General features: G+C 44.3%; 1 protein-coding gene across 8 annotated transcripts in view; it reads left to right on the top strand.

Annotated features, from left to right (window-relative positions):
- The window catches only part of LOC120936599 (glutathione hydrolase-like YwrD proenzyme), a 138,440-nt gene that overhangs the window by 51,883 nt on the left and 71,729 nt on the right, over window positions 1-14,828 (top strand). For all 8 annotated transcript variants that reach the window (XM_040349070.1, XM_040349075.1, XM_040349072.1 and 5 more), the window contains one exon: window positions 6,047-6,199. In XM_040349070.1, coding sequence (XP_040205004.1) covers window positions 6,047-6,199 — 153 coding nt within the window. The remainder of the gene's footprint in view (window positions 1-6,046; window positions 6,200-14,828) is intronic.

Consider the following 14,828-nt stretch of genomic DNA (forward strand, 5'->3'; position numbering starts at 1 on the left):
GCCCTCAAACCTGACAACCGACTGCTGTGGACTTGCTAAAAACGCATTTAACACTGTAATATGGGGGTGTTTAACTCAAGTGGTAAATGCGTTTTTAGTGAGTCCACAGCAGTCCGTTGTCAGGTTTGAGGGCAGTGAGTCCACAGCAGTCCGTTGTCAGGTTTGAGGGCATTGAGGGCATAGATTAGCCATGACTAAGCACTATCTGTGAGTGCAAAACGCGTCGGCCATACTGTGTTTTGTGGGTTGCAGTGACTGTATGTACAGTTGAAAAATAAAAGCCCACTTATTTTAAGTGATTTTGGAGTGCGGCTGTCCAGTTTTCATCCTTTTATTTGGTATTGGGGGGAGGAGGCAGAAGAATTAAGATTTCAATGAACAGAGCAACCATTAGCACATGGGACACTCCTCATTTGTGTAAGTACCGTCCCTGGTGCTGATTAAAAAAAAAAACGTACTTTTCAAAGAGTATTTGCCAATTTATCAGTGCTGCATATCAGTGCTGCCTATCAGGGCCCATCAATTCTACATATAAGTCCTTCTTTATCAGTAAGGGTGAGCCGAACACCCCCCGATTCGGATCGCAACAGAACTTGCGAACAGGCAAAAGATTTGTGCGAACACCGTTAAAGTCTATGGGACACGAACATGAAAAATCAAAAGTGCTCATTTTAAAGGCTTATATGCATGGTATTGTCATAAAAAAGTGTTTGGAGACCTGGGTCCTGCCCCAGTGGACATGTATCCATGCAAAAAAAGTTTTAAAAAAGCAGTGATTTTAATAATGCTTAAAATGAAACCATAAAAGTAAAACTCGTACCTGAGGGGTGTCTATAGTATGCCTGTAAAGTGGCACATTGTTCCTATGTTTAGAACAGTCCCTGCAGTCAAATTTCATTTCTAAAGGAAAACAAGTCGTTTAAAACTGCTTGCGGCTGTAATGAATTCTCGGGTCCCGGCAATACAGATAAAACTCATTGAAAAAAACGGCATGGGTCCCCCCCCCCCCAGTCCATTACCAGGCCCTTTTGGTCTGGTATGAATATTAAAAAAAAAAAAAAAATGTGTGGGGGTTCCATACCAGGCTCTACAGGTCTGGCATGGATATTAAGGGGAACTCTGTGGCAATTTAAAAAAAATGGTGTAGGGGTCCCCCCAAAAATCCATACCAGACCTTTATTCGAGCACCCAACCTGGCAGGCCGGAGAGAGCGCCCCCCCTTATTCCTGAACTTTACCAGGTCACATGCCCTCAACATGGGGAGGATGCTTTGGGGTCTGGACCCCAAAGCACCATGTCCCCATGTTGATGGGGACAAGGGCCTCATCCCCACAACCCTTGTCCGGTGGTCTGCGGGTGGGGGGCTTATCAGAATCTGAAAGCCCCCTTTAACAAGGGGACCCCCAAATCCTGCCCCTCCATGTAAAATGGTAATGGGGTACATTGTACCCCTACCATTTCACCCAAAAAAGTGTAAAAAAAGGGAAAAAAAGAGCCAGCTTGGGACAAGTCCTTTATTAAAAAAGAAAAAAGTCCAGCGATGTAGCTCTGACGAAACCGGAAAAAAAAAAGCTGATACTGATGCGACAGGTTGCATGCTCGGATAAGGGCCTGGTATGGATTTTTGGGGGGACCCCTACGCCGTTTTTTTTTTATTTTGGCGCAGGGTTCCCCTTAAAATCCATAACAGACCTGAAGGGCCTGGTTTGGACTGGGTGAGGGAACCCATGGCGTTTTTTTTCAATGAGTTTTATCTGTATTGCCAGGATAATTCATTACAGCAGTTTTAAATAACTTTTTTTTTTCTTTGGAAATGTAATTTTGCTGCAGGGGCTGTTCTAAACCAGGGGAAAATACGCCACTTTACATGCATACTATAGACAGGGCTCAAAATGTCAAGTCTTGAGCCACTAGCCAGGCCTCAAGGGTTACTCGCCACCAGTTTTCCCGTCCAACCCCTACCATGCCCCGCCCCTAATTCTGCCGCTAATCACGCCCTCATAAATTATCTCCTGAAATGACACTTAAATGTTTTATGCAGAATTAAGTTACAAAAATAAATATTAACAACAACTTTATCAGTTCCCCTCAGCACAGCCTCACCTGTGCCCATCAATGCAGGCTCACCTGTGCCCATCATTGCAGCCTCATTGTGCCCCACATTACAGCCTCATTGTGCCCCCCATTGCAGCCTCATTGTGCCCCCCATTGCAGCCTCATTGTGTCCCACATTTCAACCTCATTGGCCCCCATTGCACCCCCATTGCAGACTCATTGTGCCCCCATTACAGACTCACTGTGCCCCCATTGGTGGCCATATCATGACAGGAGGAAGAGGAGAGCCACGGGATCACCGAGCGGTATAGCCCGCTGTAACAGCTTACATTGAACTTTCCTCCGCTCTGTTCGCTCTCACACAGAGCCCTGCCTCCTCCTAACCCGCGCCTGTAGACAGAACACCTTCCAGCATTGGACCCGCATTCTGTCTATTAAGCCCTGCTCTAAGGTACATTTAATTAACTTTCTGATTTAAAGATAAATGCAGTGTTTCCTGGTTAGCCTTGGCAGTTTCCTTGTTGCCTGCAATGGTTCCCTAATTAAGGTTTTAGCATAGTAGTAATGTTTCCTGGGTTGGCAGTTTGCCATTTTTTTTTACTTGAGTGATATGATTTTCCGATCATATACGGTAAATTGCTGAGATTTTTTACATTAGGAAGCTGCCAAAAACACCTACACATATTTCCCTTGCAGGTAATTAGCCACCCTGATAACCTTAAATATTAAATGCGCCTCACTGCTTCATTGCATGATGTGGAGTGGGGCAGTGGCGTCACTAGGGTTGGTGTCACCTGGTGAGGTATAACATGGTGTCACCCCCACCATGAGACCAGCTTGCTCAGGGTGGGTGGGTGTGTTTAGCAGACCACCTTGCACCCCCCTTCCTTATCATACTTGCACAGGGCACCAGACACTGAGACTGAGTCCTCCTACACACACTAGCTCTTTGGTGGCGTGTCGGTAGTACAATGGCACCCCCCCCACACCTCACCTCACCTTGGGCTTGGGCCGGCGGTGGACTGTGGATGCCCCCCCTCGCACCTGTTCCGAATCAGGGCGCCGCCAGCTGGAGTCTGGAGAGGAGAGGAGGGCAGCGTCACAGCGTGTAGCCGCGCCGCCCGGGCGGAGAAGTGCTGTGTGTGTAGTGTAGTGACATCATCATCACACAGTGCAGTGTGAGATGTGAGAGGCTGAGGCTCGCTGTAGGGTAGGGAGGAGGAAGAAGGAGGAGGACACTGCACATACCAGGCGGGGCCGCGGGCTGCTGGGTGAACGAACGGGTCAACTGTAAAAAAAACAAAAACAAAAAAAACTTTCCTCACCGTCGGGAGGGTGTCACCCCTCTAGCGGGTGTCACCCCCCTAGCAATGCCTCTTTAGTGGGGGGCATGAAGGTAGAGGAGAGCCACGGTATAGCCCGTTGTAACAGCCTTACCTTGAAATTTCCTCCGCTCTGCTTGCTCTCACACACATCCCCGCCTCCTCCTAACCCGCGCCTGTAATAGACAGAACACCTCCCAGCATTGGATCCGCATTCTGTCTATTACAGGCGCGGGTTAGGAGGAGGCGGCGGGGCTGTGTGTGAGAGCGAGCAGAGCAGAAGAAAGTTCAGTGAAAGGCTGTTACAGCGGGCTATACCGCGGCTCTTCTCTACCTTCATGCTCTCTGCCACAGGGTGAACAGTGGGAGAACAGCTCCCGATCAACCTCGCCCCCACTCCCAGGCAGCCCAGCTCCTCGCCAGACCTCATTTTCCACTCGCAAATTGCGAGTAGGCGAGTGGAAAATTTGAGGTCTGCTATAGACACCCCCCAGGTATGAAATTTAAAGGAATATTTCACTTTAAGCATTATTAAAATCCCTGCTCCCAAAAAAAACAGCTGTTTTTTAAAACTTTTTTTGCATTGATGCATGTCCCCTGGGGCAGGACCCAGGTCCCCAAACACTTTTTATGACAATACTTTGCATATAAGTTTTTAAAATGAGCACTTTTGATTTCTCCCATAGACTTTTAAAGGGTGCTCCGAGGCTTTCGAATTTGCAGCGAACACTTACTTTGACTGGAACATCTGGCTCATCCCTACTTATCAGTGCCCATGAGTGCCGCATCATCAGTGCAGCCTCATCAGTGCCTGTCAGTGAAGTAGAAAACATATAACGCAAACAAAAACTTTTTTTTTTCTGGTCTTTTTTTTTAGTTTTTTTAGCAAAACATTAAAAACCACAGTGGTGATCAAATACCACCAAAAGAAAGCTCTATTTGTGTGAAGAACATTATAAAAATGTTGTTTGGGTACAGTGTTGTATGACCGCAATTGACAGCACTGAAACCTGAATATTTTCCTGGTCAGGAAGGGGGGAAGTGCCCGGTATTGAAGTGGTTCAGTTACAATGGTAGCTACACATAGGCTTTACCCTGTCTGTACTGTGCTGGCAGATCTCATTATTTATTTTATACTACACTATCTATCCCAACAAAGGGCTAAAAATCTCAAGGCTTCGGTGGTACATTGTATGTTAAAGCGCTTATTGTAGGTATGTTGTGTGAGTGGGAAGACATAAAACCTATACAATTGGGGTTTCTTGAATTTGACTGTAAAAGTGTAAATAGACTTTAAAGCCCTATGTAATATAACATCAATACATTAGTGCAATATCAAATTTCTTGAATAATAAAATTACAGTGAATGTGTAATGCATTTTATCTAAATAAGTACAGATAGAGCTAGGACTGGACAGTCCTGTTACGCACATACCCATTACTCACCTTTGTGCTATGAAAAGTTAATATTATTCACTCTAACTTTACATTGTTAAGAGAACTGATCAGCAGTCTCATTGAGTGACTCATTAGTCTCAAGAAAAGTGTACCATGCTGAGAAGAACTTCTTATCAGCCTACCTTGATCCCACACATTGTGCATTATTGGTAATCAAACGTAGGTAAGCCTTATCTTGCACATATAACACTGAAATACGCACCCACAATTTGTAACTGATAATACAGGTCACAATATAGTTTATAGGGCAGGAAACACCTCTTTCACCTCTTTACAGCAAACTCCAGTACAAGTCATAAATGTTATAGGTATTAAGATTCTGCTGATAAATAGATGTAACTGTTAAATCTACCTTAATAATGTATAGCATACATAGTATGCATAGCATACTAGCTCATTATGAATTACTTACCTGAGATCAAAGCCCCCGCAGTGGTCCTTGTTCCCCTCCTCCGTCGCCGCCATCTCTCCCGGAGTTACTTCCGGTTATCGCATCCCAGTCACGGCACGATCGCCTTTAGAAAAAGCGCATGCGCCGTAGACATCGGTGCCTGTCTTTTTTGCAAATATCTCCTAAACTGTGTAGGTTTAAAAGATATTTCTTGCACCTACAGGTAAGCCTTAATCTAGGCTTACCTGTAGGTAAAAGTGGTCAGTAAGGGTTTACAACCACTTTAACATTGGTTTCACAGCCATATGCTGCGGTAGTGTCTGCATTACCATAATTTGCAGTGGGTCACCATGCACATATTAATCACGTAACGATTCAATTCATTTTGAATGTACATCTGACGCAACTGCATTACAGTGCATCATTGTAAAATGTACTGTTTGTTGTGTTGTGTAACATTGTAAAAATTGTGCAAGTGCATTTTCTGATCTTTTTGTGTTATGTTGGCAGCCCATTCAACGGCTACCTTAATGCAATGCACGTAAGCATGCCATAGTGCAGGGTAATGAAATGTAGTGAACTGGAAAGATTTAAATGTAGTTTTGGATAGAATATGGGAAACTTAGAACTTCTGTCAGGTGCTTCTTCCTCTCTGCCCACCCTGGTGACCACTCAGGAAGTGAATTACCCAAAGAGAACACAGAATGACACAACTGGCAGAAGATATAACTCTTCCCCATTATGAGGGCTACAATTGCTTTCTTTGCCATAGATTGAGTGTATGCAAACCTGGTCAAATTGCCTTTTGATGTACTTGCAGGCCTTATCAAAATTGGGAAAGAAAGGATTCTATGAAGGAAAGATTGCACAAGCCATTGTAGAACTGGTGCAGAGCACTGGCGGTGTGTTGGACCTTGATGACTTGTCAAGCCACATGTCTGAAAATGTACAACCAATTTCCACTACATACAAGGTAATGATACAATAAATGCATTATATACGAGCCACATACACAGCAATATCACAAGCAGGGGTCAAGTCCTGGGGAAAAAAGTGTGGGAACTCCCACCCAAGATCCACTCCCCCACCAAAAAAAAAATGATACGCTCATATGCATAATTACTAAACCGCATGTTTTTTTTTCTAAATCCCGCGATAACTCATGGCAGACCTCCGCAATGTCTCCTGGGAACAATGACAAAAACTCCCAGGAGACATTGCGGCATCGAGGAAGTGACGGAATACTACCGTCACTACCTGATGAATCCATATACAGGAAGCGGCCGGTAACATAAAGGATTGCTAAGGTTCGCCTGCCCCTGACAGTGACTCGAGCTGGGCAACGCCACTTAGTAAAGGATTGGCTTGGGCGGCTCGGCTGCTCTAGTCCTGTAAAGGGAACTGAGTTCCTGCTGTGAAAAAAGTGCTGGAACTCAGTTCCCGCAGGACTTGAGCCCTGATCACAAGAGAATCTGAGATAGAAACTCCAATTAGAAACACATAGATTAAAGTGGTGGTTTACTGGTGCAGCTGAAACACATCAACTACCAGCCTGTATATGTAGTGTTAACTGTACTAAATATGACTATTGGGAAAGAAAAAAAAACCTGGACACATGTATTATTTGTTACCATATTGCTGCTTGAAAAAGCAAATGCATTGGTCTTTGTATAGCCAATTTCAGTGATAAGTATATCATTTGCATGTTGTAAATTTGGAAATCTCTTAAAATGAATCTGTGCCCAGACTTTGCACACTAATGTATTTACATATTAGGTCTCATGCACACTGGACGTTTTTATAGCTGATGTTTTTGGCTTCAGGCCTTTTTTTTTGCAGCCAGTAAACTGACCAGCATGTCATGGGGTATTATCAGCGTTTTTTGGCAAGGGTGTTCTCTGGTTCGAAAAAAAAAAAAAAAACTAGAACTAGTGGGTTTGAAGAGGCATCTGCTGTAAAAATGATCTAACTCTGAACAAAAAGCTGAAAAACAACTGAAAAAGGCTGAAAAGCACTGAAAAACACAGCAATTCTGCGTTTTTTGAGCGTGTGTGAGCCATGAGCTTTTGTGGGAATATAGTTTTGCTAAAAATAAAAAGCTAAAAAAACTCAAATGCTGAAAAACTCATACTACAGCTTTTTACAGCTAACGCTACTGGAGTTTTTATAACATCTAGTGTGCATGAGGCCTTATGATCAAGCAGTAAAAGCACTGCAAAACAAGCCCACATTAACCACTTAACCCCCGGACCATATTGCTGGTCAAAGACCAGAGCACTTTTTGCGATTCGGCACTGCGTCGCTTTAACTGACAATTGCATGGTCGTGTGACGTGGCTCCCAAACAAAATTTGCCTCCTTTTTTCCCACAAATAGAGCTTTCTTTTGGTGGTATTTGATCACCTCTGCGGTTTTTAGTTTTTGTGCTATAAACAAAAATAGAGCGACAATTTTGAAAAAAAAATTATATTTTTTACTTTTTACCATAATAAATATCCCCCAAAAATATATAAAAAAAAAATTTTCCCTCAGTTTAGGCCGATACGTATTCTTCTACATATTTTTCGTAAAAAAAATCGTAATAAGCGTTTGGTTTGCGCAAAAGTTATAGCGTTTACAAAATAGGGGATATTTTATTGCATTTTTATTATTATTTTTTTTACTAGTAATGGCGGTGATCAGCGATTTTTTTTTTTCGGTACTGCGACATTATGGCGGACACTTCAGACAGTTTTGACACATTTTTGGGACCATTGGCATTTTTATAGGGATCAGTGCTATAAAAATGCATTGGTTACTATAAAAATGCCACTGGCAGGGAAGGGGTTAACACTAGGGGGCGAGGAAGGGGTTAAGTATGTTCCCTGGGTATGTTCTAACTGTATGGGGGGGGTGGACTCACTAAGGGAAATGACTGATCGCTGTTCATACATTGTATGAACAGACGGTCAGGCATTTCTCCCCTGACAGGACCGGGAGCTGTGTGTTTACACACACCGCTCCCGGTTCTCGCTCTGTAACGAGTGATCGCATGTGCCCGGCGGCGATCGCGCCTGCCGGGCACATGCCCCTATTGTCTGCTAGGCGAGATGACGTATAGCTACGTGATCTCGCCCAGCAGAGCCAACCTGCCACCGTATAACTGCGGCAGCTGGTCGGCAAGCAGTTAAAGCGGACCTTCAGTAATTTTTTCATCTTTCCATATATTAAATCTTCTGCCCTTGTTGTTTTACCTTTGGATAGTAAAACATATTTTTTATGCCTGTTAATAACTTATACAGCCCACTTCCTGTTTCTTGTCTGGTAAAAAGCCTTGGCTTATGACATCATGCACGGCTCTCTCTCTTTCTCTTGTGAGAAATTGTCAGGAAGGGAGGTTGTAAAGTTGTAAGAGGGCCAATGAAAGCAGAAGGGCTGCAGAGCTGGAGGTGTGCCTCTGTGTGTCTGTATAAATCCAGGAAGTCAACAGGCAGCAGCTTCAGCTACCCACAGTTAAAATGGATGCAGGCAGACTTAGTGGAGGGAGATTTCTGCAGCATATTTGAAAAGTACAGAATAGCAGTATATATGAAATAATATGCAACGTGGTTGCTTCAGAATGGCAAAGATGTTTTTAAAATAAATTATGTGAGCAGACTGCAGTTCCTCTTTAACTACTAAATGGTTCACTTTGATTCAGAAGAGCTTAGAATTTGTCTACATTTATTGGTCTCTAATATTATTAATACTACAGGGGGAAGAAGAGAGACCCTTTGAAAAAGAAGTCACGGGCGGGCCACGCTGTTTATATCAGGAAAACTATTTATTGCACTATGAAAAATTATACAAAGCTATACAAAATATTATATTAGTTTGGGGTAGGGTCTTAGTGGTGACTACTTTTCTGTCAGATTTCCCCCTACTTTCCCCACATTGGATACCAATGAATGAGTCAGGCAGCCCCAAATGAAAATAATCAGTTTTACTTATTGTATTTAAAAAGGATACATGACTGGACATTAAAAACCATCTCTTAAAAAATGTCATGAGTGAAATACGGATGACAATCCGTAGAAAAATGCTAATATGTTGAGTTCAAATAAAACAATTGTACTCACAATGTGCTAAAAGTGAGTGCAGTTGTGGCCAGGGCTCTGACTGCTCTTGACTAGGGTTGAGCGAACCCGAACTGTAAAGTTCGGGTTCGGTACGGACTTTGGGTTTTTCCCGAACCCGAATAATTGGAAAAAGTTTGGGTCCGGGATCGGAGTTCGGGAAAAAAAAATGCGCAGAGGTCCCCATGTTGATGGGGACAAGGGTCTCATCCCCACAACCCTTGCTCGGTGGTTGTGGGGGTATGCGGACGGGAGGCTTATCAGAATCTGGAAGACCCCTTTAACAAAGGGGACCCCCAGATCCTGACCCCCCCCTGTGTGAAATGGTAATGAGGTACATTGTACCCCTACCATTTCATGAAGGAAGTGTAAAGTCTTGTAAAAAAACACACACACACACACACACCGTAGAATAAAGTCCTGTTTTTTTTTTTTACAAGACTTTACACTTCCTTCGTGAAATGGTAGTGGTACAGTGTACCCCATTACCATTTCGCACAGGGGGGGGGTCAGGATCTGGATCTGGGGGTCCCCTTTGTTAAAGGGGTCTTCCAGATTCTGATAAGCCTCCCGCCCGCATACCCCCACAACCACCGGGCAAGGGTTGTGGGGATGAGACCCTTGTCCCCATCAACATGGGGACATCCTCCCCATGTTGAGGGCATGTGGCCTGGTGCGGTTCAGGAGAGGGGGGGCCGCACTCTGTCGCCCCCTCTTTTCTGCGGCCGGCCAGGTCAACGTGCTCGGATAACGGGTCAGGTTATGGATATTTAGGGGGAACCGCACGTCATTTTTTTTTTTAAATTGACGGCGGGGTTCCCCTTAATATCCATACCAGACCTAAAGGGTCTGGTTATTGAATTTGCATTTTTTTTTTAAAGTCCGTGTCCCATTGACTACAATGGGGTTCGGAGTTCGGGTTTGGGTTCGGGTTCCCGAACCCGTACTTTTTTTTTTAAGTTCGGGTTCGGACCAGAACCCGAACATCCAGATGTCCGCTCAACTCTACTCTTGACAGACTACACTGCTCAAAACAGTGGCTGTATAGTGTGGCAGCACTGGGATAGGTCGTGTTGGTTCACCTGAGAGAGACAACATTCACCTCCTCATTTTTCTCATGGTCACACTTTGTCTCCAGATAGAGGACCCTGACACATGTTTCAACCAAGGCACAATGGTTCTTGCCAGTCCTTGTGTCTCTGGGCTCTACTTGACTTGCACTAAACCAAGGTGTAAATGTGTCCAGTCACAAGCTTATGCTTCTGCCTCCTAGAGATGGAGTACCCTTCCCTGCCACACTAAAGTGGAACTTTTTTTAGTGACTCACCTAAATTTCCTGTGATTGATCATTGCCTTTTGTATTCATTCCCCTCCTCCCCGGGACCAGAGAAGGAAATATAATGACTAATTAACAAGGCTGTCAAAGGATTTCTCATGTTAAATATACCTCAGTGATATTAATCTCATGATACTGAGCTCACAACAATTACCAAACAGTATTCTGCAGTAGCATTATCGAGGAACTGAAATGTGAATGAAAATCACCCATGCGGCCCTAGTCATTAGATGACACATACATCTGCGTGTATCCGACATTATAAATGGGTGTATCCACTGATGTCACCTCGAGTCTTGTGCAAATACTCACATGTATGTATTGTATACAAAGGTCATAATACTTCCTTGTTCTCTTTTTTTTTTTTATCAATAAAAAAAAATTATTAAGGAAAAGGTGGTGTACACATGTATTGCAAATCAGTACAGTGAGTACAAACAGTCATGCATAAAAAGAAAGAACATAACCATACTCATGTATAGCAACCATTCGCAAATTAAGGGGGGAAATGAGAAAATAATAATAGAATATTAAGAAACAGAACCTTGGTGATAGAGCCTAAGGATAAATTTGTCAAAGTGGCGAGCATGAAAGTCCTCCGTGTCCACCTGAGGGACAGAGACATCAATAACCTACAATAGCGAGCATTCAGTCAAAGAGAATGATAGGAAAAGGGGAATGGCAGCATTTGCCCCCCTTTTCCTCATGGGAAAGCGATGGATCCTATGGTTCCAATTTTACCTGAGGAACAGTTTTCCCTCAGGTAAATTGGCGGGCTCTTTGCCTATACAGTGACCTTTTCTGCAGGGGGATTTTGGCGGGCTCTTTGCCCGACAGATGACCTCTGCAGCTGGGGTAGAAAGCCCGGGAAAATCCAGTTTGAACTGGCCAGAACCTACCCGGTTCTGGGCTATTTAAACAGGGTTCTGATAGCTCAGGCTCATTCGCCTCAGAAGACTTAGGAGCTGTGGTGTTCTTTTCTCCCACCCCCCCACCCCCCCACCCCTCTTTTTAATTTTGTCGCGGTGTTTGTTATGTGGTAGGGTCACCTTTGTCTTATCAAAGGGGGACGAGTTTTTTCATTACATGAGTATTTGTTATGATGATAATATTAATTTTAGCTAATGCTATGGTATTTGTTTCAAGCTGGGTAATTTTATTGGCAGCCTGGGCCGTAGTGGCTAGGTTAGCTTAAGGCTTACTTAAGTTTATTTATTCATGTATGTAAATATTTAAAATATTTATTTATTATTTATTTATTTACCCTTTGAAACCAATAATGAACACTCGCGGCCTTTATCATCCAACAAGTTGTCTGATGTCTCTTATTTTATTTTTTAGTAGTTTAAGGGTATGTTCCATCTGCTTTCCCATGGGCCAGGCTAAAATAATGATCTTAACCAGTATCTAGTTGTGAGTATTGATCAGAATACCGAAACATCAGCCTAGGAGACCAAATATTGTTACATTTTTCAGAGGATTCGTTAGCCATGGCAACTGTTTCCTCCATATGATAAATACTCCCTACAGAGTGAAGCCATTCAGAAATGGAAGGAGGGTCCTTCGATTTCCAGTGTCTGGGAATCAGAATTTTTGCAGCATTTAGCAGGTGACTTTTTGTAACAATTCATGGAGCACCCTTTGTTTTTCTATTTTTAACATTACGGTCATTGTAAAGCTTAATATATTTTTCATTAACCCCTTGCACCTAAGGGTAAAATCTTAGGGCCAAATTTACAAAGAGTTACGCCGGCGTATCAGTAGATACGCTGACGTAACTCCGAATCTAAGCCCGTCGTATGTTTAAGTGTATTCTCAAACTGAGATACACTTAAACATGCCTAAGATACGACGGCCTGCGCCGTCGTATTTTAGGGTGCAATATTTACGCTGGCCGCTAGGTGGCGCTTCCATTGCGGTCGGCGTAGAATATGCAAATGAGTCGTTACGCCGATTCACGAACGTACGCTTGCCCGTCGCAGTAAATTCACGCCGTTTCCGTAAGAGATACGCGGCGTAAAGATAAACATGCCCCCTAGGTGGCGTATCCAATGTTAAGTATGGCCGTCGTTCCCGCGTCGCAATTTGAAAATTTTACGTTGTTTGCGTAAGTCGTCCGTGAATGGCGCTGGACGCCATTTACGTTCACGTTGAAACCAATGACGTCCTTGCAACGTCATTTACCACAATGCACGTCGGGAAATTTTAGGGACGGCGCATGCGCAGTACGGTCGGCGCGGGAATGCGCCTAATTTAAATGATCCACGCCCCCTACCCAGATCATTTGAATTAGGCGGGCTTGCGCCGGGGAATTTACGCTACGCCGCCGCAACTTTACAGGCAAGTGCTTTGTGAATCAAGCACTTGCCCGTAAAACTTGCGGCGGCGTAACGTAAATGCGATACGTTACGCCGCCGCAGATCTACGTGAATCTGCCCCTTAATGCCTAAGTCCAATTTTGCATCTTTGACATGTGTTAGTAAAACCGTGCATATCATCACAACTACTTTGTGCATCCAGGTTGATTATACGGTACCTTGTTTGTTTTTGAAGAAATTGGAATTTCTTTCGGTGGTAAATGGTGATGGATATCTCTTTATTTATTTTATTATTATTATTATCATCAAAGTAAAAATGGCCCAAAATAGTAAAAAAATAAATAATAATTTAAATTTAGCTGTAGATTTCTTGCTACTTCCATAGCCTACCACCAAAGAACAACCCAAATCAAATTCTTCTGACGATCGCAGAGATACCACATGTGTATGTTATTGTATGTACCCATAGTAGTACAGCCCAGAAACAATAGTGCATTTTGCTTTTTTTTTTATCCTACCTAAAACGAACACACTCATACTAATTAAAAAAAAATGTTGTCCAAAAAATACTGACCCTGACATTGACCCAAACACTAATGCCGCGTACACACGGTCGTTTTTTGTCTTGGAAGAAAACGTCAAACTTTATTTTTAAAAACGACGTTGCCCACACACCCTCGTTTTTTGAAAATGCTCTTGCAAAGCGTGGTTACATACAACACGTACAACGGCACTCTGTTCCATTCAAGCTTGCGTCATAACTTGCTTCTGAGCATGCGCGGGTTTAAGAACTACGGGCCTGATTCCCAAAAAAGCTGCTTAACTTTCAGCAGTTAAGTTACACTGACTTAAAATTTCTACCTAAGTGCCTGATCCACAAAGCACTTACCTAGAAATTACACGCCGTGTAACTTAAGTGCCTCCGTCGCAAGGCGGTCCTCCTCTCCGGGGGGCGTTTAAAATTTAAATGAGGCGCGCTCCCGCGCCGGCCGTACTGCGCATGCGTGTGACGTAATTTTCCCAACGTGCAGCGCGCAAACGTAATTTACGGCGGGCTTTGTGGATTGCGACGGGACACTAAAGTTGCGACGGGTGAAAAAAAAAAAAGCGCCGGGAAAACAAAAACAAAAAAGAAAAATTGTCAGCGTCGCTCGGCATGCATTCCTGAGAGGGAGAACTCCATGCCAATTTTCAAAGAAAAACCGGCATGGGTTCCCCCCCCAGGAGCATACCGGGCCCTTAGGTCTGGTATGGGTTGTAAGGAGACCCCCCCTACGCCGAAAATTCGACGTAGGGGGTCCCCCTACAATCCATACCAGACCCGTATCCAAAGCACGCTACCCGGCCGGTCAGGAAAGGGAGTGGGGACGAGCGAGCGCCCCCCCCCCCCTCCTGAGCCGTGCCAGGCCGCATGCCCTCAACATGGGGGGGTTGGGTGCTTTGGGGCAGGGGGGCGCACTGCGGGCCCCCCCACCCCAGAGCACCCTGTCCCCATGTTGATGAGGACAGGACCTCTTCCCGACAACCCTTGCCGTTGGTTGTCGGGGTCTGCGGGCGGGGGCTAATCGGAATCTGGGAGTCCCCTCAAAAAAGGGGGCCCCCAGATACCGGCCCCCCACCCTAAGTGAATGGATATGGGGTACATCGTACCCCTACCCATTCACCTGGAGGCAAAAAGTAAAAGTTATTAAACACACAACACAAGGGTTTTTAAAATAATTTATTAGTCTGCTCCGGAGGCCCCCCTGTCTTCTTTATTAGCTCTAATACCAGGGGGGGCTTCTTCTTCCACTCTCCGGGGGTCTTCTCCGCTCTCCGGAGGGGGTTTCTTCTTCCGCTCTCCGGGGGGGTCTTC

Source organism: Rana temporaria, chromosome 4 (genome assembly GCF_905171775.1).
Source record: "Rana temporaria chromosome 4, aRanTem1.1, whole genome shotgun sequence".
Taxonomy (NCBI): Eukaryota; Metazoa; Chordata; class Amphibia; order Anura; family Ranidae; genus Rana; species Rana temporaria.